We start from the raw sequence: 26,291 nt of genomic DNA, 5'->3' as shown, positions 1-26,291 counted from the left end.
AGTCCATGGAAACGTGACACAGGGACAAAGCCCGGCAGTTCATGTGGTGTTGTTCTATTTAGTTAACTTTAACTGATGGTGTCAACACTAGTTTTTGGCCATTGACTATTAGTGGATGCAGTGAAATATCAGTTATGTCTGTGTATCAAGTAATTAGAACAACACCACATGAACTGCCGGGCTTTGTCCCTGTTACTAACGTTAGCTGTTACCTGTTACCTGCTAAACTTACATGCTAATCGCTAATGCTTCCAGCTCGAACACCTAGCTCGACGGAAGTCGTGGAATTTCATGTGTTGCGTGATATCTCTGCGCCCAAGTAGCAGTGCTTCGCCTAAGTAGCTGTGCTTCGCCTGTGCTTCCCCCTAATATAGTCCCAAGTCAATATCTGCCTAGGAAATCACCTAGTGTTAATCTGCATCGCTATTTGTACTCGTTGTGAATACGCAGGCCACAAGAAGTAATTACGTGGGTTTCTTTTTTTTTTTTTATCACTTATACTCAGGACATGCTAGCTGGCAACAAAGGATTCCATTCACTGTGCTAAGCTAAGCTAGCGCCGACCCTGTCAAACTAAAACAATGCATGCACTGAGACAAAAATGCATTTACCCACCAATCTAAATGTATGAAAGAATGTGAATAAGCCCTATTTCAAAAAACGGTGTAGTGTTCCTTTAACTTGAGCCTCCTTCATAAGTACAATATCTCCTTCCCTGATGTTAGGCTGGTTCGTGTGCCATTTGTGGCGACTTTGAAGATTGACTAGGTACTCACGTCGCCACCTTTCCCAGAAGGTGCTGGCAAGTTGTTGAACTTGCTTTCATTTCTGGCGGCAAAAATCCTTTTCAAAAGTCCCCTGGAGGAGGAGACAAGACACCAACTTTCTGAGTCAAAAGAGTGGCTGGAGTCAACAGGGCGGGTGAATTTGGGTCACTTGAGATCGGTGCGAGAGGTCTTGCATTCATAACTGCAGAAACTTCTGCCAAGAATATCGCCAGCATTTCATGAGTGAGATGAGAGTGACTGTTTTGAAGCAGCATGGAGTCTAATATGCGACGTGCAACTCCGATAAGTCGCTCCCAAGCTCCTCCCATTTGGGATGCATGCGGGGGATTAAAGATCCAACGACATCCTTCCTTATTCAAGTAGCTCCTAAAACGAGGCTCCTCTGCGAGCATTCCCAGCTCCTTACAAGCACCCTTGAAATTTGTGCCACAGTCTAATCTGATTTGTTTTGCTGGACCCCTTATGGCAAAGAAGCGTCGGAGGGTGTTGATAAAGGTGGATGCATCAAGAGAATCAATCAACTCAAAGTGCACTGCTCGAATACTCAAACAGGTAAAAATGAGTACCCATCTTTTGCTGTTTGCCAAGCCACCCCGAGTGCGGCGAGAGGCGACCATCCAGGGCCCAAAGACGTCAAGGCCGACATAAGTGAAAAGTGGATCAGTGGCAAGTCGATCAGGAGGAAGATCTGCCATCTTCATTTCAACAACTCTTCCTCTGAGTTTCTGACAGATGATGCATTTATGAATCACACTATGAATGCGTTTTCTCGCCCCGACGATCCAGAATCCTGCATTTCTGATTGCACCTTCTGTAAAAAGGCGACCTTGGTGTTTGACCCATTCATGAAAGTGTCTCATGATGAGAAGGGCTATGTGGCTTTTACCAGGAATGATAACAGGATGCATTTCTCCTTGTTCTATAGGAGCATGCTTGAGTCCGCCAGCTACTCTCAGAAGCCCATCTTGGTCAATGAAGGGGTTCAGAGTTCTCAGTCCACTGTTTTTTTAGATTTTCTTTCCTTCAGAAAGACGAGCAAACTCAACACTGTAGCTCTCCTGTTGGATACATTGTAATATCACAACTTTTGCCTGTGAAAGTTCCTCTGGGAGTGCTTTGTCACAAAGATTTTTTACAGGTACTTGCTAACTCATTTTCGAGTCTGAATGAATGTATGATGTGAATTAAGTCGGATATAGCTTGTAAGAGACATTTCCAAGTTGAAAAGCGCTCAAAGCGATGTGAGCCAAGTTTAACAGGAAAGTCATGGGGTGTCAGATCTGTACGGTTAGAGTGTACTTCCACATCTGAATCAGGGTCAATTAGATTGTATGACGGATTGTCTTCAAGACACTCTGAATCAGGATGAGAAAGAAACGCAGGCCCAGAAAGCCATGTGGACAGTGACAGCAGTCAGTGGAGCAAGCTTAGCCTTGCCTAGCACAAACACTACGGTACATGATCCATTGTCATTCATCACTCTCAGGTAGGCTACTGCTGCAATTGCCTTTATGGAAGCATCTGAGAAAACGTGAATTTCTTTCCTTTGAGCTGAAGATAGCGAAACATTTGAGTACACTCTGGGTATCTCAAATTAAGATAAATATGTTTAAATATGTAAATATTTTGTGTACCCAGTGATTTATGAAAGGAAATGAGGGTGAAATTAGAAAATTCCAATAAAAATCCACACTTGTAACAAATTTGATGCAGTTGGCATTAACACAGGAACAATGATTTAAAAAAAAATAAAAAATTAAAACCTGAAAGAGACAAACATGTCCTTAAGGAAACACAAGGGTTGAAAGTTGGCTTTAAATTTTATATTTAATTGTGATTGATCAATGAGACCCTTTGATTACAGTGTTATTATTGAAGCATAATTTGCAAAACTGTATTAATCTAGAAGCAGAATCAGATTTAACTGTGATTTTCTGCTGTAATAAACAGTTTAACTGGTAAGATCCTCAGAGGAGAAGTTTTGCAGTAATTATATAAGAATGGAAAGACAGTCTCTGTGAAGGATGTCCTGAATGTGCGCAGACAGTCTTTAGTTACAGGATCAGAGAATGACACTGTTCCTCTGTCATAGTCCAGCTGAACTCTCACACGCTGAACCTTCTGTTTAACAGTTAAGTAAGAGTCGGGTTGCTCTGGGGATTTTGAGCCGTATTTGCTGTTCATGTACCCTACATACCAGACATTAGAGTCAAAGAAATCCAGTCCCTTCCTTTGGTTTGATGCTGTTGTTATTCCAAGAATCCAGCATGTATTGTCTCCAACCTCCACATCCCAGCAGTGTGTTCCTGAGTTAAAGCCCTCAGATCCCAGGACACATGCACACCTGTCAAACCTCTCTGGATTATCAGGAAGTGTTTTATATACACGACTGTTCGACACACTGGTCAGATCAGCAGAGAGTGTGAGACGACGATGTGTTGTGTTTGGATCCAGAGTCAACGGAGCTGCAAAGAGAATAACATCAGATTACAGGATGAAATATGATGTATTAGAAATGTAAAACATTTTCCTTTTGTTGAAAGAGATCATAAATCATGCTATCATAACAATGGTCTCTCAGTTACTGTCAGAATGGATTGAGGCTTCAGGTTTAATATCAGTATTCAATAAACACTCTTGTATCCAAATACATAAATATAAACCATGAGGAATAGACTTTTCGGTAACACTTTAGAATACTGTTCCTTCATTAATGAATAACTACACAGGAACAAATGAGTAATACATTAGTAACACTCTAGTAACTACTATTAACTAACAATAAACTCTGATTAACGAATTAGTAAGTAATAGCGCTCAGTCGGATGTGGTAGTTCACTATTAGCTAATCAATAACTACTATTTTTCATACCTCACTGAAGACTATAAGAACTACTATATACAGGTTAATAAATATTTATAATGCACAATGTTTAATATAAGGTAATGGTAGCCCATTAGTAATGAATCAAGTGTTACTACATCCTTCTAAAGGAACTACTAATAATTTGGATCAGTATTCTAAAGTGAAAAACACGATAACAACCTAATATTGACTGAAGTCATTGTAAGCTTTTAAGGCTTTTGTAAGGTTTTGGATAGTAATGAATCAAGTGTTACTACATCTTTCTAAAGGAACTACCAGAGGTGGGCACAAATACATCAAAAACTATTTTGTTACAAACTACAAATACTGGCTCATGAAATGTAACAAAATAAAATACAAAATACTGATGTGAAAAATGTATTTAAATAAAATACAAGTAATTAGTATTTTGAAAATACAAAAATACTCCCACAATAATCTTAAGTCTTCTTTTTTATTACTGAAAGGTCAATAACACAAATAGTAGCAATAACACAAATATGAGAAATGTGTAAATTCAAAATGGCAGAGTAGCAAAATAAAAAAGCATGGGCATTTCACTAAATCTCTACAGGGCCTGAAATAGCTCCCTCTGACGTAAATGGCATGTATAGCTAAGTTCACATCAATGGTGTGGTAGGCTGCCCTTAATAGCAAAACGTGTTTGATGTAGGCTACGTAGCCATATTATCACCGTTACTCTACTCGTGCCTTAAAGGGATACTCCACTTTTTTTTGGAAATAGTTTAATTTTACAACTCCCCCAGAGTTAAACAGTTGAGTTTTACCGTTTTCGAATCTATTCAGCCGATCTCCGGGTCTGGCGGTCCCACTTTTAGCATAGCTTAGCATAGATCATTGAATCGGACAAGACCAAGAGACAAGACTCTCTCAAAAAAATGATCGAAGAGTTTTGATATTTTTCCTATTTAAAACTGGACTGTTCTGTAGTTACATCATGTACTAAGACTGACGGAAAATGAAAAGTTGTGATTTTCTAGGCTGATATGGCTAGGAACTATACTCTAATTAATAATAATCAAGAAACTTTGCTGCCGTACCATGAGTGCAGCAGGCGTAATGATATGACGCAGCGCCTGAAAATAGGTCTAATAGGTTAGACAAACTTAGTACGGTCACGTTGGATGTTATACCGAGCTGGGGACTATTTTCAGGCGCTGCGTCATATCATTACGCCTGCTGGACTCATGGTACGGCAGCAAAGTTTCTTTATTATTACGCAGGAATGAGAGTATAGTTCCTAGCCATATCAGCCTAGAAAATCGCAACTTTACATTTTCCGTCGGTCTTAGTACACGATGTAACTACAGAAGAGTCAAGTTTTAAATAGGAAAAATATCGAAACTCTTTGGTCATTTTTTTGAGAGATGCTAATGGTCTTGTCCGATTCAATGATCTATGCTAAGCTATGCTAAAAGTGGTACCGCCAGACCCGGAGATCGGCTGAATGGATTCGAAAACGGTAAAAATCAACTGTTTAATTCTGGGGGAGTTGTAAAATTAACCTATTTCCAAAAAAAGTGGAGTATCTCTTTAAGAGGAGCAGCGCCACTTCTTAGCCTGGTAATACCAGACTCTGCTACTTCACTTTGCTTCGTAGACAGAGTCTGGAATGGCATAACAGAGAAGTGTTTTCTCTCTTGCTAGGGGGCGCTTGTCTGAAGTTTAAAATCATTGGTTACCCGTAAGCCAATGAAGTTTAAAATCATTGGTTACCCGTAAGCCAATCAAATAACGTTTGGTTATGGCGTGTGTTATGCGCATGCTCAGCCGCATCTAACTTCCACTGTAAACACATGTATGATGCGAAAACAAAACCATCAAGCGAAATACCGGAGTGAACATGGCTGTGAACGACTTTTGCAGGTTAAGTTAAGTAAATCTACGCATCCACGGTACAATCAGCGTGTACGTCACGGCTCTCAGCCCGCCCTCTGTTCGTTGATTGGCCCGGCTGTTTCCAGACCGGTGGCAAACAGAAAGCTCTGAAGCTGTCTCAGACTGAGTACAGAAGCGAAATGAAATTGAGCGGAAGTACGAAGTCTGACGTAGTCAGGCTAGCCACTTCTTCTCCTGTGTTCAAAACTCATTCACTTCTTGGAGGGAGCCCGGTCTACAGGGTGTCACGTGATTTTCGTGCATCTAACCTGGACATTGCCATTGGCAACATCAGACCGAAAATATGGCAAAATCATTTACTATGGTGATTTTTCTTAAAGGAGAACTCCGGTCAATTTTAACATTGAGCTAATTTTTTTGTAAATTTGTAGTGCTGTCAGTACAGAGAACAACGACAAAAATCTGTGTTGCCTACACCGTGTTATCCTCTTTTTAAAATATGCACCCTGTTGACTTCAATGGGGCAAGTTTTAAACCTGCTTTTAGCCTCTTAACATCCTTGATGTGTCATTACAAGTGCCCAGCCAATGTGAGTGATTCCTTCAGAGTGATCACGGGTCAATCTGACTGCAGTAGATGTGAAAGATATGAATAAAAGTAATGTTAATTCAGCCAGCGCACATACCTGTATTTACTTCTAGTTTTCGGTCGAAGTCCAATTAGAATACTGATCCAAATAATTAGTAGTTCCTTTAGAATGATGTAGTAATATTTGAGTCATTACTAGTGGGTTACCATTACCTTTTGTTATAAATTATGCATTATTCATGTTAATTATGAACCTGTAGATAGTAGTTCTCTGGGAGGAATGAAAAAATAGTATTTGAGCGCTATTACTTACTAATTTGTTAATCAGAGTTTCTTGTTAGTTAATAGTAGTTACTAGAATGTTAATAATACGTTACTCGTTTGTTCCTGTGTAATTATTCATTAATGAAGGAACAGTATTCTAAAGTGTTACCGACTTTTCACTATGAGTTCGCTGTATGATCTGATGATTTTCTGAAATGCAGTTCAGATTCACTTAGAAATGCAAGTGATTATTAAGTATATTTCTATCAAATGTTGATGTTGTGTGTGTTTATATCTGAACTATCTTCTGCACTGGTGTCAAATCTGCTGAGACTCACTGTGTTGGACAGTTTCCAGCATCTTCTTCCAGACTCTGAACGGCAGGTTACCCAGATAACGCGACACATGAATCAAAGCTCCAGAACTCATCCGTGGATCCGGCTGTGAGATCTGGACTCTGAGGAACATTCAGGAGTCAGAACTGCAGTGAATTTGAGTTCAGATCCACTGAGAGAAGAGATACGAGCAGCTCACTTACCTTTCCATTGAGGCCTTAAAGTTCTGGAAAATATAGAGTTTGAAAACATTTTAATATCTTATCAAACACTCTTCAACGTCAATGAGTCTCTCTATACAAGTTGTTTTGTGCACAAAGAATGAAGCCAGATTGATTTGTCACCTTTAGAAACGAGACGTCATTGTCTTTCATCATCTCCTCCATGTCTCTGATTGTGTGTGAAAGAGCTGAGAAGTGTGTGTTCATCTTCTCCAGCTTCTTCTTCATCCTCTGCTTCTTCTGCTCCTCTTCCTCTCTCAGTGCAGTGATTGTAGCTTCTTCTTCGTCTCTGAGAAACTGATGAAGCTTCTCAAACTCTTCTTTAATCTGACGCTCTGTGTGCTCAGCTTGAGACTGAAATCAAATCACATTCACTTCAGTCAGCGCTGTATGAACACACACTCCACTAATGTCAATAATAAACTCTGTGTGTGAATGTTGAGTATTTAACTCTTTATATCCTCACCTTGATGTGTTCAATTGTTTCATCACACTTTTTCTTCATTTCTTCTCCATGTTTGAGCTTGTTTTGTAAGGACGTCAGTGCTGTATTAAATTCCTCCTACAGGTTAAGATGAAAATCTGTGAAATTTATGCAGCTCTAAGAGGTTTAAACATGGTATGTTTGGATGTTTTTATTATTTAAATGTTGATAAATCATTCTCAGGAAGCATTTGTGCCTGAAAATGGCAGGAGATATATATTTAATTGTTTAATTGGGAAAGGATGAACATCTATAAATCATGTTTTCACCAAACAAATGTGTTTTTTGCAATGGCCAATTCTTAGTTATTATATTCATGCAGTTGTATATTTGTGGTTGTGCAAATACAAATACAGAAAGTGAAGTATGTTAGTATCAATCACTTTTTGGTGTGTCTTAAATCACATATTATTATTTTAAAAATAATAACCAATGACATTTCTATTTTTTCTAAACATATTTTGTGCAGATGCTGTTAATATTTGAACATCAGAGGGTCAAAGATTAGAGCAGAACATTATATCAGTAGTAAGTCATAGAGATTTAGTTTGAGTAAAATGAATATTGGTCTATTGTTTACACAAATAATACTGTGTCTATGTATAACACTTTATTCAGCATATGAAATCAGAGACATTTGTCTTACCTTGTAAGATGAAAGCACTTCACTGATGGGTTTGAATGTGTGATTGGTGTGTTTCTCTGAGTCTCTGCACACTAAACACACAGGCTGTTTGTCCTCCTGACAGAAGAGTTTGAGTTTCTCACTGTGTAAACTGCAGATCTCCTCAGATCCTGATGAACGTTCCTCCTTTCCCTCCTTTATCAATGAATCACACAAGTTTTTTAACGTGAGATTAACTGGAGGTTCATTTCTAGAGGATCTTCTTCTGCAGACAGGACACTCCTGAGTTTCCTTAGTTTTCCAGAATTGTTGTAGACACTCTTTACAAATACTGTGACTACAGGACAGAAGAACAGGAGCCTTGAAGATTTCACAGCAAACAGGACAAGAAAGCTCTTCCACAGATTTTGAATCCATTTCCTCGTCTTGTAAAAGATCCAATGATCTACAATTTACTTTCACTTTCTGAAATTTGGTTTAAAGAGTAAATAACCATTACAATCAAAATCTAATCTAGGTTCATTCAGAAATACATAAAAACCCTAATATAATGTGTCCTCCTCTGTTATTCACAACTCGTTTTAGCTTTCAGTAAAAATGAAAGGTAGATATAATAAGACTAGTCAGTTCCTGCAAGGTTTTGTAAGAGGGTGGAGTTTCTGATTAACTTTTGGAGCTTCTGGGACTGGTTGCATAAACCACTAAAACTAGTAAGTTAGTAAAAAAAAAAAAATCTTTAAAACTGTTCATAACTTTTTTAAGTCAGTTATATAAAAATTGGATTCCAAAAAAATAAGACTGATTGTCCCTTCTAGTGGGTCATATAAGACCATCCACCAGCTGGAGTGCCCATGATCTCCACTAGGGGGAAACACCTCCCGATTCTTGTGCTGTCTTATCACGGATTACATTTCCCATCTGCCTGGACCCATTATGCTTCCTTACATTCTGCTCTGTCTCAATACCTTGTTAATATTGTCTATATAAGCCCTGTGTGTGCTGTCATTCTTTGCAAAATTTTGGATGTTGTTACTCTGCATTTCTAAGTGTTATTCTGGTTTAATGTGTCTTGTTTTTGTTTTTTTGATTCTCTGCCTGTGTTTTGGATACCCTATTTGCCTGTGTTTTCTGTAGTGATGGTGAAGTGAAGCATTATGAACCAGCGAAGCTTTCAACACAATTGTATCAGAAAAAGGTTCATTACTCGAAGCTTTTCAAATCACATTGACGAGGACCTCTGCTGGTGAAAGTGAGGGAAAGTGTGTGTCGCAAAATGTTTCACATCCAAATGCATTCATCTTGGAAGCAAAAATGAATGAATGGATGGATAGATGGATAAATTAATTAATTAATCAGTGTATTAAATAGCCTACATGACAACAATCTGTTGCATTGCATACTCATAGTAACTCAAAACAATAAAGATAACATTTTGTATCGTGGATGTGGACATTTTTCCTGTTTGTAAACCAACAAAACTCATGAATAGAGGAGGGAGTATGCATAGGGTGCATGCACACAAAGACACACACTTTCACACGATTATACAGATGAGGCCATTAAGAATCCGCATCGCAAGGAAAGGGATTCAGTAGTGTAGTGTAGTGTACAGTAGTGTAGTGTAGTGTACAGAAGTGTAGTGTAGTGTAGTGTAGTGAAGTGTACAGTAGTGTAGTGTACAGTAGTGTAGTGTAGTGTACAGTAGTGTAGTGTAGTGAACTTTAGTGTAGTGTAGTGTAGTGTAGTGTAGTGTACAGTAGTGTAGTGTACAGTAGTGTAGTGTAGTGAAGTGTAGTGTACTGTAGTGTAGTGTAGTGAAGTGTACAGTAGTGTAGTGTAGTGAAGTGTAGTGTACAGTAGTGTAGTGTAGTGTAGTGTAGTGTAGTGTAGTGTAGTGAAGTGTAGTGTACTGTAGTGTACTGTACTGTACTGTAGTGTAGTGTAGTGAAGTGTAGTGTACAGTAGTGTAGTGTAGTGTAGTGTAGTGAAGTGTAGTGTAGTGTACTGTAGTGTAGTGTAGTGTAGTGTAGTGAAGTGTAGTGTACTGTAGTGTAGTGTAGTGTACAGTAGTGTAGTGTAGTGTAGTGTACAGTAGTGTAGTGAAGTGTAGTGTAGTGTACAGTAGTGTAGTGTAGTGTACAGTAGTGTAGTGAAGTGTAGTGTACTGTAGTGTAGTGTAGTGTACAGTAGTGTAGTGTAGTGTAGTGTACAGTAGTGTAGTGAAGTGTAGTGTAGTGTACAGTAGTGTAGTGAAGTGTAGTGTACTGTAGTGTAGTGAAGTGTAGTGTAGTGTAGTGAACTGTAGTGTAGTGTAGTGTAGTGAAGTGTACAGTAGTGTAGTGAAGTGTAGTGTACTGTAGTGTAGTGAACTGTAGTGTAGTGTAGTGTACAGTAGTGTAGTGTAGTGTAGTGTACAGTAGTGTAGTGAAGTGTAGTGTAGTGTACAGTAGTGTAGTGAAGTGTAGTGTACTGTAGTGTAGTGAAGTGTAGTGTAGTGAAGTGTACAGTAGTGTAGTGAAGTGTAGTGTAGTGTACAGTAGTGTAGTGAAGTGTAGTGTACTGTAGTGTAGTGAACTGTAGTGTAGTGTAGTGTACAGTAGTGTAGTGTAGTGTAGTGTACAGTAGTGTAGTGAAGTGTAGTGTAGTGTACAGTAGTGTAGTGTAGTGTAGTGAAGTGTAGTGTAGTGTACAGTAGTGTAGTGAAGTGTAGTGTACTGTAGTGTAGTGAACTGTAGTGTAGTGTAGTGTACAGTAGTGTAGTGTAGTGTAGTGTACAGTAGTGTAGTGAAGTGTAGTGTAGTGTACAGTAGTGTAGTGAAGTGTAGTGTACTGTAGTGTAGTGAAGTGTAGTGTAGTGTAGTGTAGTGTACTGTAGTGTAGTGTAGTGTAGTGTAGTGAAGTGTAGTGTACTGTAGTGTAGTGTAGTGTACAGTAGTGTAGTGTAGTGTAGTGTACAGTAGTGTAGTGAAGTGTAGTGTAGTGTACAGTAGTGTAGTGTAGTGTACAGTAGTGTAGTGAAGTGTAGTGTACTGTAGTGTAGTGTAGTGTACAGTAGTGTAGTGTAGTGTAGTGTACAGTAGTGTAGTGAAGTGTAGTGAAGTGTAGTGTACAGTAGTGTAGTGAAGTGTAGTGTAGTGAAGTGTAGTGTAGTGTACAGTAGTGTAGTGTAGTGTACAGTAGTGTAGTGAAGTGTAGTGTACTGTAGTGTAGTGTAGTGTACAGTAGTGTAGTGTAGTGTAGTGTACAGTAGTGTAGTGAAGTGTAGTGTAGTGTACAGTAGTGTAGTGTAGTGTAGTGTAGTGTACAGTAGTGTAGTGAAGTGTAGTGTAGTGTACAGTAGTGTAGTGAAGTGTAGTGTACTGTAGTGTAGTGTACTGTAGTGTAGTGAAATGTAGTGTAGTGTAGTGTACAGTAGTGTAGTGTAGTGAAGTGTAGTGTACAGTAGTGTAGTGTACAGTAGTGTAGTGTAGTGAAGTGTAGTGTACAGTAGTGTAGTGTAGTGTAGTGTAGTGTAGTGAAGTGTAGTGTACTGTAGTGTAGTGTAGTGAAGTGTTGTAGCGACAATGCCTCTGTTTAGGGAATTTATTAGCTCAAATGAGAGGAGATATTCATTAGATATGAATATTCATATGTTGCTTACATAAATTAAATTATTCCAAATAGGGAATAGGTCAAACCTCACCATATATTAATAATCCCACGATTACTCGTAGTAACATTAATAGAGGTAGTTAAGATCAGCCCGGTCTCACCCCAAAACGTCACATACTGACGCGTCTTGACCATACGGCAACATACGACGAAAAGGGTACCCCTAAAACGTCCATATGAGACGAAGACATAAGCGCACCAGCAGCGCCTCTTAGCGGTACCCTAACGCATACCTAAACCTACCCATAACCCGAATCGTCACATATGGACGTTTTAGGGGTACCCTTTTCGTCGTATGTTGCCGTATGGTCAAGACGCGTCAGTATGTGACGTTTGGGGGTGAGACTGTGTTAGTAAGATTATATTTTAATCGGGGAAGTTTAGGTAGAAGTTAATGTTTATTGATCATGCAACCGTCTGGCCTGCATCCGGTAGCACGATCTCTGAACAGTAACTGGCCTATAACACTGGCAAAATCATCCTCCTGTGGCCACTAGGACGATAATTTTCGTGTTCTAAGCAATTTACAAATTGTGATATTAAAATCTGGTAGAGCTTTAGGTTAGATCACACTCTCAGGGACTTTAGCGATGGAACAATATGAGACAGATTCAATTCAGCAGATTATGGAATTTTTAATCAAGCAACTAAAGATTACATGTACTATTTCAATCACGCAGGAGTAAATATGCATAACAAACAAACAATATAAACGATCGCAAACAGGAAATAAAATAAAAAGAGTATGAAAAGAGAGAGAGAGAGAGAGAGAGAGAGAGAGGGTGAGTTAGAGTAATTTAGGTGTGTGCGTAAGCTGGTTTCGTTGGTGTTTTAAGGAAAATATCAAACTGAAGTAGAGTATCAAGAAAAGAAAGACTTAGAAATAAAAACGAAATAAAAAGCAAACGAAGGTTTCTTGGAGGAAGGAGGCGGGTCTCTCTCTCTGGCGAACTGCAAAGAGGAGAGAGCTGGCGCCGTGTTTTGAAGGAGCCACAGCCACGCCTTTCTCCTGTTTCTGAGCCAATCATTTGGGAGAACGTGTTGTGGCAACTTCCTTGCGTTTTGCAAAGTACACGCCTCTTCCGACTATGTACTGACGGAATAAACTCGTTCATAAACAGTTATAAAACTGGTATTAATGAAAGAATGCATCTTCTGATATTTTGTGTTAAAGATTCAACACCGTTGGGTTCTTTGGAACAAAACAATACCGCGAATGATCATTCTGTGAGCTAATAACACAATGATACATGATTTCTCGTGATTACATGCACATCAAATTGATTATATACCAATACAGCTTATAGATATAGTAATTTGGGTATGGGCATCATGAAACACAACCAGAAATACATTTTATATAGTTTACAGGGTAATTTTGACCACACGTGGTCAGGATATAGTAGGGTCTCTTTGTGTTTTGTGTGTGTGCGTAAAGTCATCTCCAGTTTACGAGGCTGTGTCCGCCGCGTGAACTGCGCTCTTCCCCCCTCAGTGTGTGTGTGCGTATCTTCTCGAATTGATGAAATTAACAGTCAGCACATGTTTGGACATCTGGTCAAACACTGTTCTCTTGTTTTGAAGTGTTAATCAGTGTTAAGAAATCCCGGGGGGGGGGGGGGGGGGGGTTTGCGAGATCGCCCGAGAGCATGGCGCCTCGCTGGTCAGCGGATCTCCGCAGAGCAGTAAAACAGAATGTTTTGTTGATTCAGAAACAAGAGATCTGTGTCCTCAGATCGGCAATCAATGATTTATGCAAATGTTAGGCGCCAACCAGTCTACACGTACTGAACATCGGAGTCCAAGACAATAGACTTAGAGGGATGTGTAAATGAGGATTCCAGTGAGTTAATTAAATCACAGAGACTGGAGGGGGGTGTTGATCACGGGGTGATGTCAGTAATTTAATCATATAGAGACCTGACAATCTGCCTCACGTTACAGTGTACAGTAGTGTAGTGAAATGTAGTGAAGTGTAGTGTACATTAGTGTACTGTAGTGTAGTGTAGTGTAGTGAAGTAGTGTAGTGTAGTGAAGTGTAGTGTACATTAGTGTACTGTAGTGTAGTGTAGTGAAGTAGTGTAGTGTAGTGTACTTTAGTGTAGTGTAGTGAACTGTAGTGAAGTGTAGTGTACAGTAGTGTAGTGTACAGTAGTGTAGTGTACAATAGTGTAGTGAACTGTAGTGAAGTGTAGTGTACAGTAGTGTAGTGTACTGTAGTGTAGTGTAGTGTACAGTAGTGTCGTGTAGTGTAGTGAAGTGTAGTGTAGTGTACAGTAGTGTAGTGTACTGTAGTGTAGTGTACATTAGTGTACTGTAGTGTAGTGTAGTGTAGTAGTGTAGTGTAGTGAAGTGTAGTGTACATTAGTGTACTGTAGTGTAGTGTAGTGAAGTAGTGTAGTGTAGTGTACTTTAGTGTAGTGTAGTGAAGCAGTGTAGTGTAGTGTAGTGAAGTAGTGTAGTGTACTGTAGTGTAGTGTAGTGAAGCAGTGTAGTGTAGTGTATTGTAGTGTAGTGAAGTAGTGTAGTGTAGTGTACTGTAGTGTAGTGTACTGTAGTGAAGTGTAGTGTACTGTAGTGTATTGTACAGTAGTGTAGTGAAGTGTAGTGTACAGTACAGTAGTGTAGTGTAGTGTAGTGTAGTGTAGTGTACAGTAGTGTAGTGTAGTGTACTGTAGTGTAGTGTACAGTAGTGTAGTGTAGTGTAGTGTACAGTAGTGTAGTGTAGTGAAGTGTAGTGTACAGTAGTGTAGTGTAGTGAACTGTAGTGAAGTGTAGTGTACAGTAGTGTAGTGTACAGTAGTGTAGTGTACAATAGTGTAGTGAACTGTAGTGTAGTGTAGTGTACAGTAGTGTAGTGTAGTGTAGTGAAGTGTAGTGTAGTGTACAGTAGTGTAGTGTACTGTAGTGTAGTGTACAGTAGTGTAGTGTACTGTAGTGTAGTGTAGTGTACAGTAGTGTAGTGTAGTGTAGTGAAGTGTAGTGTACAGTAGTTTAGTGTATTGTACAGTAGTGTAGTGTACAGTAGTGTAGTGCAGTGTACAGTAGTGGAGTGTAGTGTAGTGTACAGTAGTGTAGTGTACAGTAGTGTACAGTAGTGTAGTGTAGTGTACAGTAGTGTAGTGTATAGTACTGTAGTGTAGTGTACAGTAGTGTAGTGTACAGTACTGTAGTGTACAGTAGTGTAGTGTAGTGTACAGTAGTGTAGTGTACAGTAGTGTAGTGCACAGTAGTGTAGTGTAGTGTACAGTAGTGCAGTGTAGTGTAGTGAAGTGTAGTGTAGTGTACAGTAGTGTAGTGTACTGTAGTGTAGTGTAGTGTACAGTAGTGTAGTGTAGTGTAGTGAAGTGTAGTGTAGCGTACAGTAGTGTAGTGTACTGTAGTGTAGTGTACAGTAGTGTAGTGTACTGTAGTGTAGTGTAGTGTACAGTAGTGTAGTGTAGTGTAGTGAAGTGTAGTGTACAGTAGTTTAGTGTATTGTACAGTAGTGTAATGTACAGTAGTGTAGTGCAGTGTACAGTAGTGGAGTGTAGTGTAGTGTACAGTAGTGTAGTGTACAGTAGTGTACAGTAGTGTAGTTTTAGGCTATATCATGTTATAGCCAGATATGAAGATTACAGCACGCGTCACCGCAGATCAGCATCTATTCATCAAGCCAACGTGCAAACTATTGCAAATCAAAGTGAAAGTGGGTCGCAGATGCTTTAACACACAATCAGCTTCATTAAAAGTAAAGAACCGAAATGATCTTACCAGGACTGTTGCCGCTCTCTTATTGCGGTCTTTGATTTAGAAATTTTAGCTGACGATCAGTAAAATGCAGCTTATCTGTTGCTAGTGACGTGCACTCCATTACATCTGCCTATAGCGCGGGATTTGAAGTTCGGATTCATATCCGTTTTGCAAAAACACATTTATGTGTTCATTGTTCATATTGATAAATCAGAGAGAACTATCCGATCTGAGAAAACGCATGACAGCCCCATTCAAGCGCGAATGGGAACCGTTTCTAGGGGGATGCCAGGTGTGAAAAAAAATAAAATAATTTAAAACGAATATTCGAATGTCAAATTTGAAAATCGAATACCAACCCACCGAACGAATATTCGAATACTCGAATATTCTGGTACAGCCCTAGTGTAGTGTAGTGTACAGAAGTGTAGTGAAGTGAAGTGTAGTGTACAGAAGTGTAGTGAAGTGAAGTGTAGTGTACAGAAGTGTAGTGAAGTGTAGTGTACAGTAGTGTAGTGTACAGTAGTGTAGTGAAGTAGTGTACAGTAGTGTAGTGAAGTAGTGTAGTGTAGTGTACTGTAGTGTAGTGTAGTGCAGGGGTTTTCAAACTGTGGGTCGCGACCCATTTGTGGGTTGCAGATTGGGAAGAGGTGGGTCGCGCAGTCACTATTGGCTGCAGCTAAATTTACGTTTCATGAATGACACACACACAAACATTTTGCATGATGTACCAACGTTAAATAGAAATCGCTATGAGATCGCATTACACAGGAGAATTCAAATGTTACGAAAGGCGCTGCGTTTCCCAAAAGCATCGTAGGCTATGCCTAACTAGATCATAAAACCGTTGCCACTTATGGTCTCTACGATCAGCTTAGCTCCCGATGCTTTTGGGAAACGCAGCGGAGACCTGAATCAGCCTTTCGTGACATTTGAATTATCCGGTGTAATGCGATCTCATGCAGAATGCAGAGCAGTGATTGGAGTAAACGAGTTTCTTCTTGTTAATAATGCGCACAGAACCGCTTAATGAACCGCGCCGCTCTGAGACGCTGAAATTGTTAACACAACATGTCGCAAGCGCGCGCTTCATGAAACAAATCGCACTGATTTCTCTGTCGTCTGTTCAACACAGCACTGTTGTCTTTCAGAGATATGGTCGTAGTAAGAGTGCGTTGTTTGCGTTCCCTTGCATGCATTTTGCTACAACGCAAAAAATATAGCCTAGCCCTATATATAAAAAGTATTTCACATGTACACACACGAGCACGAAAGCGTTTTCTGCGCTGAACAACGCAATGAGTTTAACAACACTCGCAGCATAAATATTAGTATTGAAATTGTAGGTCCTGGGCCTACTGTCAAATCAAATTATTAGTCTATTATATTTTTTTATATTCTGATTTTTGTCATATCAAACCTTTGGTTATGATTAAGCTTACTTTTAAAATCTTTTTTCATTTCTTTAAATTTGTTCTGCCATGTCTGGTAAATCAGTTGAGGCAGCAGACAAAAACTACTCAGTATTCTTCACATTTCAACAGCCTGTTAGGATCTCAATTTTTGATAATGTGCCAAAAGTTTGTATTGCAATTAAACTTGTCATTCATACTATAACAAGGAAAAAAACTGCTCCAAAGAGAACTAACGCCTCCCACCCCACATTCATGCTTTAAAATTATTTTATATTTTGGTGGGTCTTGAGAGAGATTATTCTTGTCTAGGTGGGTCCTGGAATGGAAAAGTTTGGGAACCCCTGGTGTAGTGTACTGTAGTGTAGTGTAGTGAAGTGTAGTGTACAGAAATGTTGTGAAGAGTAGTGTACAGAAGTGTAGTGTAGTGAAGTGTAGTGTACAGAAGTGCAGTGTAGTGTAGTGTACTGTAGTGTACAGTAGTGTAGTGTGCACTAGTGTAGTGTAGTGAAGTAGTGTACAGTAGTGTAGTGTAGTGAAGTAGTGTAGTGTAGTGTAGTGTAGTGTACTGTAGTGTAGTGTAGTGAAGTAGTGTAGTGTAGTGTACTGTAGTGTAGTGTACAGAAGTGTAGTGTAGTGAAGTGTAGTATACTGTAGTGAAGTGTAGTGTACAGTAGTGTAGTGTAGTGTACAGTAGTGAAGTAGTGTAGTGTAGTATACTGTATTGAAGTGTAGTGTAGTGTACAGTAGTGTAGTGTAGTGAACTGTAGTGTAGTGAAGTAGTGAAGTGTAGTATACTGTAGTGAAGTGTAGTGTACAGTAGTGTAGTGTAGTGTACAGTAGTGAAGTAGTGTAGTGTAGTATACTGTAGTGAAGTGTAGTGTAGTGTACAGTAGTGTAGTGTAGTGAACTGTAGTGTAGTGAAGTAGTGAAGTGTAGTGAAGTAGTGTAGTGTACAGTAGTGTAGTGTAGTGAAGTAGTGAAGTGTAGTGAAATAGTGTAGGTTAGTGTACAGTAGTGTAGTGTACAGTAGTGTAGTGTAGTCTAGTGTAGTGTACTGTAGTGTAGTGTACTGTAGTGTAGTGTACAGTAGTGTAGTGTACTGTAGTGTAGTCTAGTGTAGTGTACTGTAGTGTAGTGTAGTGTAGTCAAGTCAAGTCAGAATTTATTTATATAGCACCATTTATACAGACAAGCTGACCAATGTGCTTTACAAAGCAATAAAATATCACACAACAGACAGAGCAATAAAAATTAAAAGACAAGTTACGAGTTATTAAAAGCAATTGAATAAAAGTGTGTTTTCAAGCGTGACTTGAAAACTGACAAGTCAGATACAGAACGAACATGTTTAGGCAAGCTATTCCATAGTGTCGGGCCCGCAATGGCAAAGGCACGATAACCTCTGTGTTTTAACCTGTACCGTGGTATAGATAAAAGTTTCTGTGTACCTGACCTAAGATCTCTGGAGGGATTGTAATACTCTAGAAGCTCAGATAGATAGAGGGAGCTAGGTTATAGTCTAGATGGGATTACCCAAAAAGTGAAAGTGAGGAGCATTTATGGGTACAAGTCGGGAACCGGCCTACTTTACATATTTCAAGGGTGCTGAATCCAAAAAAACTGGTTCCCAAGCAAAATTTTGAGTTTTTGACCTTCTAATTTGCATATCAAAATGGCCGCCAAATTGCCTATCTTGCTCAGTCGTTGGACCATTTTCCCCTAGTTTTTTTGTAAGTAGGCAATCAAGATGAGGAAATTAAGTTTCTAGATCGATAGTCAAGGGTCAGAGCAAAGATATAATGGAGGCTCACTGCCTTTTTTATGTATATATATATGCAAAATACCAACTTTTAAGGTGAAATTAAGCATTATTTGTGTCATTTTTTAAGGCCGACATACATATTCAATCAATATCACTCTTAAATGTTCCCAGTGTATATATGATATGTGATGTATTCCATATTACATAATAACTAAGAAAAACACCATTGCAAGTTGTCTGAGATTTCATTTTTTATGCAAATTAAGGCGAGACACAACAGGTGAATAGGGTAAAAATTTTAACTAGCAGATATCACCATGAAACTTTCACAGTTGATTACCTACATTAAGATGAGAAAAAAAATGTATTACAAGTTTTCTGTAATTTAATGTTTAAATATGCAAATTAGGCAATATCTAATCAAATGTGTACTAATTTGCATATATTTACAAAAACGAAATCTGAGTATTGGATAAAGCCAGGTTAAAAATGATTTTTTCATTGTGTTCACATATTAGATGGGAAAAAAATTACAGAGGGATTTATGGATATCTACTTTTGTTATCCTGTAAATCAGAAAATACTGTCAATGATTTTCACCATGTTTTTTGGAATAAAATGTTATATAGCCTAAATCAGGCTAGGAATAATATATTTACAAATCCCAAATGTCTTCATAATATAACTAGGTACAAGACGGTGTATAGGTGCTACTGAAGTGGAGCGTCATCCATGTGGTTTCCTTAGTCTGCTTCCGAAGCCTTCACCGGCCCCAAGCAGGAGGACGGCACCGCCCGTCTCCGCCCCTTAGCCCGCCAAAACGCCAGGCTAAGCAGCACTCCTGAGATGGGCAGCTTGGAGTTAGGGCTCAGTTCTTCTCAGGAGCTGGTAGCGGGACCACTCCTTCCCCCGGTGGAGGGCTGGGGGAGAATCTTTTTTCTAAGAACTGATGCCCCTTCCTCCGAGCCCCAAGAGGCCATGGATGGCAGTGTGCGACGCTCTGCTTCGCCACTCTTGTCCCCCTCTGTCGCCAGACCTCTGTCAGAGCAGGCCCCCTGTGGAACACTGGTCCTTCCCTGGCCTCCTCTGTCAGGATGCGGCAATGGCCGTGCCCCCACACCGGGTCGCTACGCCGCCCACGTCCGGACCGTTCATTCCACTTCGCTGCCCTACCGAGGGTACGTCTGTGGGTCCCATGACCCCGCTGGTTCAGTTCTTGGGAGCCTGGCTAGAGCTTCCCAACCTGTCCCGCTGGGTTGAGAGAACCACCAGGCTCGGCTATGCGATTCAGTTCGCACAATCTCCTCCCCGCCTCCGGGGAGTCCGTTACATTATGGTGGGTGGCAATGCCCCTGTCATGCGTACGGAGGTCGCTACCTTACTGGCGAAAGGTGCAGTCGAGATTGTCCCTCCAGCCGAAATGATTGTCCCTCCAGCCCTTACTTCATTGTACCGAAGAAAAACGGTGGGTTACGGCCAATCCTGGACCTGCACGTCTTGAACCGATCCCTTCACAGGCTTCCGTTCAAGATGCTCACGTGCTCTCATGGCTTCAGCCTCTCCCTGGAGAATGGAGACTCCATCCAAAGACGGTTCAGCTGATTTGGGATCAGTTCGGAGACGCACAGGTAGACCTGTTTGCCTCCCACAACTCGTCCCATTGCGACCTGTTTTACTCCCTGACCGAGGGCACGCTCGGCACGGACGCACTGGTGCACAGCTGGCCGCGGGGCCTTTGCAAGTATGCGTTTCCCCCAGTGAGCCTTCTTGCACAGACCCTGTGCAAGCTCAGGGAGGACAGGGAGAAGGTCATTTTGGTTGCCCCTCATTGACACAACCGGACCTGGTTCTCCAAACTAGTCCTCCGCGACAGCACCTCCCTGGCCAATCCCTCTGAGGAACGACCTCCTTTCTCAGGGACGGTGCACCCTATGGCACCCTCGTCCCGATCTATGGAACCTCCACGTGTGGCTCCTGGATGGGACGAGGCAGGTTTGAGTACCCAACCACCAGCGGTAGTGGCTACCATCACTTCCGCTAGAGCATCGTCCACGAGACATGCCTACGCGTTGAAGTGGAACCTCTTCGTCACCTGGTGCTCTTCTCGCAGAGAAGACCCCAGAAAATGCCCGATCAGTGTCGTGCTTTCCTTCCTGCAAGAAGGGTTGGACCGAAGGCAGTCTCCCTCCACCCTGAAAGTGTACGTTGCCGCTCCTCTGCGAAGAAACATATCTGCATGTTGCCAGCATACTTCCTTATATACCCATGAGGTAAGGCGGAGTTACGCAATGCAAATTCCGCAGACCCATGGCATTTCTTTGATATTGGCTCGTTTTATTTCTCGAAGATGAGAGGCTTTCTAAGCGAAACCCCATTCATCGTCATGATGTAACGTCTCCGTTCCCTACTCAGGGAACGAGGGTTACATATGTAACCGAGACGTTTTACGCCCCCCTCTCAGAAGCCTTGGACATTTGGGACAATGTGTCAAAAAATATTTTCTCTAATCTCAAACCCTTTCTCCCACATTGGATGTAGTAGCAGCAACCATGTGTGGCCCACTATAGTCTTCTATCAAATAGCAGTATTCATTGGTTCCATGAGAGTGGGGCCAGCCCATAAAAATATCTTAAATTTTAACGTCTAGTCGGTCCACAGTCTAATTCTGCTCTTTTTGGTTTTCAGCTATTGTTTTTGTCTGACTTTTATTATGAAGTTTTGTCTGTGGGTCATAATTTGTCATTTACTTTGCAGTTTCGTCTGAGATGCATCTGAAATCGGTCACAAGTTCACTTGTTCATTATAGTGAATGGCACATGTACTTTATGGAGAAAAGAGAAATGAAATTGAGTGAGCGGCTTAAGATGACGGAATTTGTGTGTGCCAGAGAGTAGAAATAACTATTTTACACCGTAAAAAATAATGACGATAATAACTTTATATAACTTTATATGGTATAATGAAAATAAATAACTTGTTCACTTGTTCTCATATTCATGTCATATTTAATAGATCATTCATTTTAATAGAATAATAATACAAAAACTACAAAAAAGAATTAACACAATGATATAATTTTATTATTTTTACTTATAAATTTGCCATAAAAAGCAATAAATAGAGCACATAATACATGAAAGCTGTATTCCTTTCAGGGTTATCTGGTTTTGTTTATTTTTAGTTTTCTCCACATGGACTCTGTTTGTGTTTTCACCTTGGTTAGCTTGTCTTCATGGTTGTTAATTTGATTCATTACTCAGTTCAGGTGTGTGTTGTGTTCAGGTGTTCATGTCTCATTATCCTCTAACTACTTAAGTTCAGATCAGTTTGTGTTTCGTGTTGGGTCTCGTCTATGTGTAGTTGTGTTTGTATGTACCTCTTTGGATTACTCTGTTGGAGCATTAAAGCCTAACTTTCGTCGTCGATTCTTTGGTGTTTTTGTTTTCCGTCTTGTTTGTGTTTTTGTTTAATTTTTTTTTTTTGGTTCATCATGGACTTCCCTGCTGTCAAGCTGCTTTCCCTTGAGCAGGGAGACAGCTCCCTCGAGGAACGGGCGGTGCCGTCCTCCTGCTTGGGGCCGGTGAAGGCTTCGGAAGCAGACTAAGGAAACCACATGGATGACGCTCCACTTCAGTAGCACCTATACACCAAACTTTCCAGTCTTGTACCTAGTTATATTATGAAGACATTTACAGAGGGATTTGTAAATATATTATTCCTAGCCTGATTTATATAACATTTTATTCCAAAAAACATGGCGAAAATCATTTTTTAAAGGCTATTGACAGTATTTTCTGATTTACAGGATAACAAAAGTAGATATCCATAAATCCCTCTGTAATTTTTTTCCCATCTAATATGTGAACACAATGAAAAAATAATTTTTAACCTGGCTTTATCCAATACTCAGATTTTGTTTTTTAAAATCTATGCAAATTAGTGCTTATTTGATTAGATATTGCCTAATTTGCATATTTAAACATTAAATTACAGAAAACTTGTAATACATTTTGTTTCTCATCTTAATGTAGGTAATCAACTGTGAAAGTTTCATGGTGATATCTGCTAGTTAAAAATTTTACCCTATTCACCTGTAGTGTCTCGCCTTAATTTGGATAAAAAAATGAAATCTCAGACAACTTGCAATGGTGTTTTTCTTAGTTATTATATAATATGGAATACATCACATATCATATATACACCGGGAACATTTAAGAGTGATATTGATTATGTATGTCGGCCTTAAAAAATTACACAAATAATGCTTAATTTCACCTTAAAAGTTGGTATTTTGCATATATATATACATAAAAAAGGCAGTGAGCCTCCATTATATCTTTGCTCTGACCCTTGACTATCGATCTAGAAACTTAATTTCCTCATCTTGATTGCCTACTTACAAAAAAACTAGGGGAAAATGGTCCAACGACTGAGCAAGATAGGCAATTTGGCGGCCATTTTGATATGCAAATTAGACGGTAAAAAACTCAAAATTTCGCTTGGGAACCAGTTTTTTTGGATTCAGCACCCTTGAAATATGTAAGGTAGGCCGGTTCCCAACTTGTACCCATAAATGCTCCTCACTTCTTATAGAAGGCCATTTTTCTGAAATCCGTCTAGTCTATTATTTAGGCATTTATAGACAAATAAAATAATTTTAAAATCAACCCTAAAGCGAACCGGCAACCAGTGAAGGGATGCTAAGATCGGGGTAATATGTTCACGTTTGCGAATGCCTTTTAAAAGTCTCGCTGCTGCATTTTGGACTATTTGAAGACGTGTTAGAGTTGTTGAATTTATTCCATAGTATAAAGAATTACAGTAGTCCAGTCGAGATGACAGGAATGCATGCATCACCCATTCAAAAGCTTGGGGACATAGAAAAGGCTTAACTTTAGTCAGCATACGTAGATGGAAAAAACAAGATCTGACAACAGAATTCACTTGCTTATCCAGTTTCAAAAAACTATCTAATGAAACACCAAGATTTTTCACACAGGCATTTACTGGCAAAGAAAGTGTATATGCTTCAGGGAGGTGGTTTAAACTACTTTTAGAAGGACCAAAGAGTATAAGTTCCGTTTCATTTTCATTTAATTTTAGGACATTTTTAGACATCCACTTCTTTATTTCGTCTAGGCACGCCAACAGGTGCTCGAATGAATTTTTTCCTGCCCGTTTAATAGGGACATAAATCTGAATGTCATCTGCATAGCAGTGAAACGACACATCATATTTTTAAAATATGGATCCCAGAGGGAGCATATATAGGGAAAAGAGCATAGGGGCCAGGATTGAGCCCTGAGGGACCCCCCATCGAAGGTGAGCAACAGAGGACATAGAGGAGCCAAAACGGACAGAGAATCTTCGATCGGTTAAGTATGAACTAAACCAATTTAATACTGTTCCTTTCAGCCCCACATCATATTCGAGTCTCGACAAAAGAATATCATGGTCCACCATATCAAAAGCAGAGCTAAGATCTAAGAGCATTAAAATGATAGAATCTCCAGCATCTGTTGTCAGATAGATATCATTAAAAACCTTCAGTAGTGCTGATTCGGTACTGTGGAGTGCTCAAAAGCCGGATTGAAACTTTTCATATATAGAATGTAAATTTAAATAAGAATGTAGTTGATTTGATACAACTTTTTCTAGAATTTTTGAAATAAAAGGCAAATTAGAGATAGGCCTATAGTTATTCAGAACAGCAGGATCAAGATCTGGTTTCTTGATCGATGGAAGTACTAAGGCATTTTTGAGATCAGCTGGAAAGATCCCTAAACTAAGTGATTTATTAACAATGGTGAGTAAGCTTGGTCCTAATGTGTCAAAAAGTTGTATTAAACTACGGGGTGGAATAATGTCTAATGAACAAATTGTAGGCCTAAGATGGGTAATAATTTCTTGTAGATGTGAAATAGAAATAAGATCAAATTCACGACAGACTGAGGAGCATGGAGGTAGCATAAACTGAGTGTTTTCAGTGTTATAATTGTTCTGAATTTCATCAGTACCTGGCCTATGTTTTTCGATCTTATTAGAGAAAAATCTAAGAAAATCGTCACCATTTAGGTGGGAAGGTACCGGATATGCTTTAATAGTTGGATTTAAAGCAGAGTTTATAGTAGAAAAAAGTAACTTTGGTTTTTGTCTATATTTTTCAGTTATTTGTGAAAAATACTGACATTTTGCCTTCTTAACTGCATTTTGAAAATTAGATAAGGCATCTCTCAGTACTTCGTAATACACCTGAAGTCTATGCTTTCTCCATCTTCGTTCAGCCTGTCTACATAGCCGTCTAAAACTATGTACAGTCTCGTTCAACCACGGCTCAGTTTTTTTCTTGAAGCGTTTAGGTTTAAGTGGAGCAACAGAATCTAAGACACTTATACAAGTAGAGTTAAAACGGTTAAAGTGTTCATCTAAATCAATATTAGGAAGAGAGCTGTCTAAAAATTCACTATCACAGATGTTTTTATACATCTGAGAAAAGTTAGATATAGGAATTGAATTTAGTGTCCGAGACCAATGTACTGGCTTATGCATTGGAATTGACTCAAGGACCAAAGGTATAGAAAAAATTATTGGCTTATGATCAGAAAAATTTAGTTCACTCATTGTTATGTCAGAAACAGATAGTCCGTGCGTTAAAACCAAATCTAGTGTGTGGCCCTGTACATGAGAAGGGCCATCTACCCATTGAGAAAGTTCAAATGATTCCATCAAATTTACGAATTCCTTTGACAAAGAATCAGTACCACAGCAAATATGAATATTAAAATCACCAAGGATTAAGAGTCTATCATATTGTGTAGTGTAGTGTACAGTAGTGTAGTGTACAGTAGTGTAGTGTACTGTAGTGTAGTGTAGTGTAGTGTAGGGTAGTGTACAGTAGTGTACTGTAGTGAAGTTTTCTGGCACATGATGTACATCACCAGTACATTTACCACTTTTATCTGCAGAAATGCAGATGGATTTAGAGTTTTTGCCTATCACATTATCCTTGAAGGAGGTATTCCACTTCTCTAAATATCGGGTGTTGTATTGAAAGTGAGCGTCAGTTTATAACTGCTCCACTGGGCCACAATTTTTTAAAACTCAAGGTCACTTACATTTATATTAGTGCTTGACAGCTTTTACAACTTTAAACAGCTTTACACAATGGCCTAAAGCATGTGCTCCCTGCATGTGTACACTAAACTCATCGAGAATCATCTTGAATACTCACCAGTGTAACAGTCATCAGGTGGAGTGCCCTTGAGAGCCACCTGAGGGCACTCCACATCAGACTATCATTATTCACTCACAACTACATTTCCCATAATTCACTGCCCGGACTCATCATCCCTGATTATCACATTCACCTGTGTCTCATTATATTGTTTAGTTCACCCCATATAAGCCTGGTTCACCTCATCATTCCCTGTGAAGTCTTGTATGTTATTCCACTGCATTTCTGAGTGTTTCCTTTGTTGTCATTGTTCCTGGTTCTTGATCTCTGCCCGTGTCCTGGTTTTCCCGTTCCTGCCTCACCCTCTGGATTTGTCTGCTTGTTTGGATTGCCTGCCTGTGTATGACCTTTGCCTGGATTCTGATTTTGATTTTGATTTACTTTAATAAACTGAATTTGGAGCCCCAACCTTTGTGTCTCAGAGCAGTTCATAACAACCAGACCCTTGGTGTCCAGGAATCGAGGA

At 39.6% G+C, this 26,291-nt stretch overlaps 1 protein-coding gene across 1 annotated transcript; it reads right to left on the bottom strand.

The window, feature by feature from the left end:
* Positions 1 to 282: 282 nt before the first annotated feature.
* Positions 283 to 8,665, bottom strand: LOC307170690 (nuclear factor 7, brain-like). The gene is made up of 6 exons (XM_079891908.1): positions 8,053 to 8,665; positions 7,389 to 7,484; positions 7,046 to 7,276; positions 6,905 to 6,927; positions 6,705 to 6,823; positions 283 to 3,253 (listed from the first exon to the last, which is right to left on the bottom strand). Exons 1-6 carry the CDS (start codon positions 8,446 to 8,448, stop codon positions 2,709 to 2,711), a joined length of 1,410 nt encoding a protein of 469 aa, XP_079748034.1. The 5' UTR covers positions 8,449 to 8,665; the 3' UTR covers positions 283 to 2,708.
* Between the last annotated feature and the right edge of the window lie 17,626 nt (positions 8,666 to 26,291).

The sequence above is a fragment of the Squalius cephalus genome (assembly GCF_949319135.1).
Source record: "Squalius cephalus genome assembly, chromosome: 14".
Classification (NCBI taxonomy): Eukaryota; Metazoa; Chordata; class Actinopteri; order Cypriniformes; family Leuciscidae; genus Squalius; species Squalius cephalus.
This window is presented reverse-complemented; position numbering and strand designations above follow the sequence as displayed.

Excerpts from the sequence above, each read along its gene's own strand:
- LOC307170690 (XM_079891908.1), bottom strand. The coding sequence starts at position 8,448 with ATGGATTCAAAATCTGTGGAAGAGCTTTCTTGTCCTGTTTGCTGTGAA. Across the intron at positions 7,277-7,388 it reads AAACAATTGAACACATCAAG|TCTCAAGCTGAGCACACAGA; the intron begins GTGAGGATATAA and ends ATTTGATTTCAG. Across the intron at positions 6,928-7,045 it reads ATGACGTCTCGTTTCTAAAG|AACTTTAAGGCCTCAATGGA; the intron begins GTGACAAATCAA and ends TATATTTTCCAG.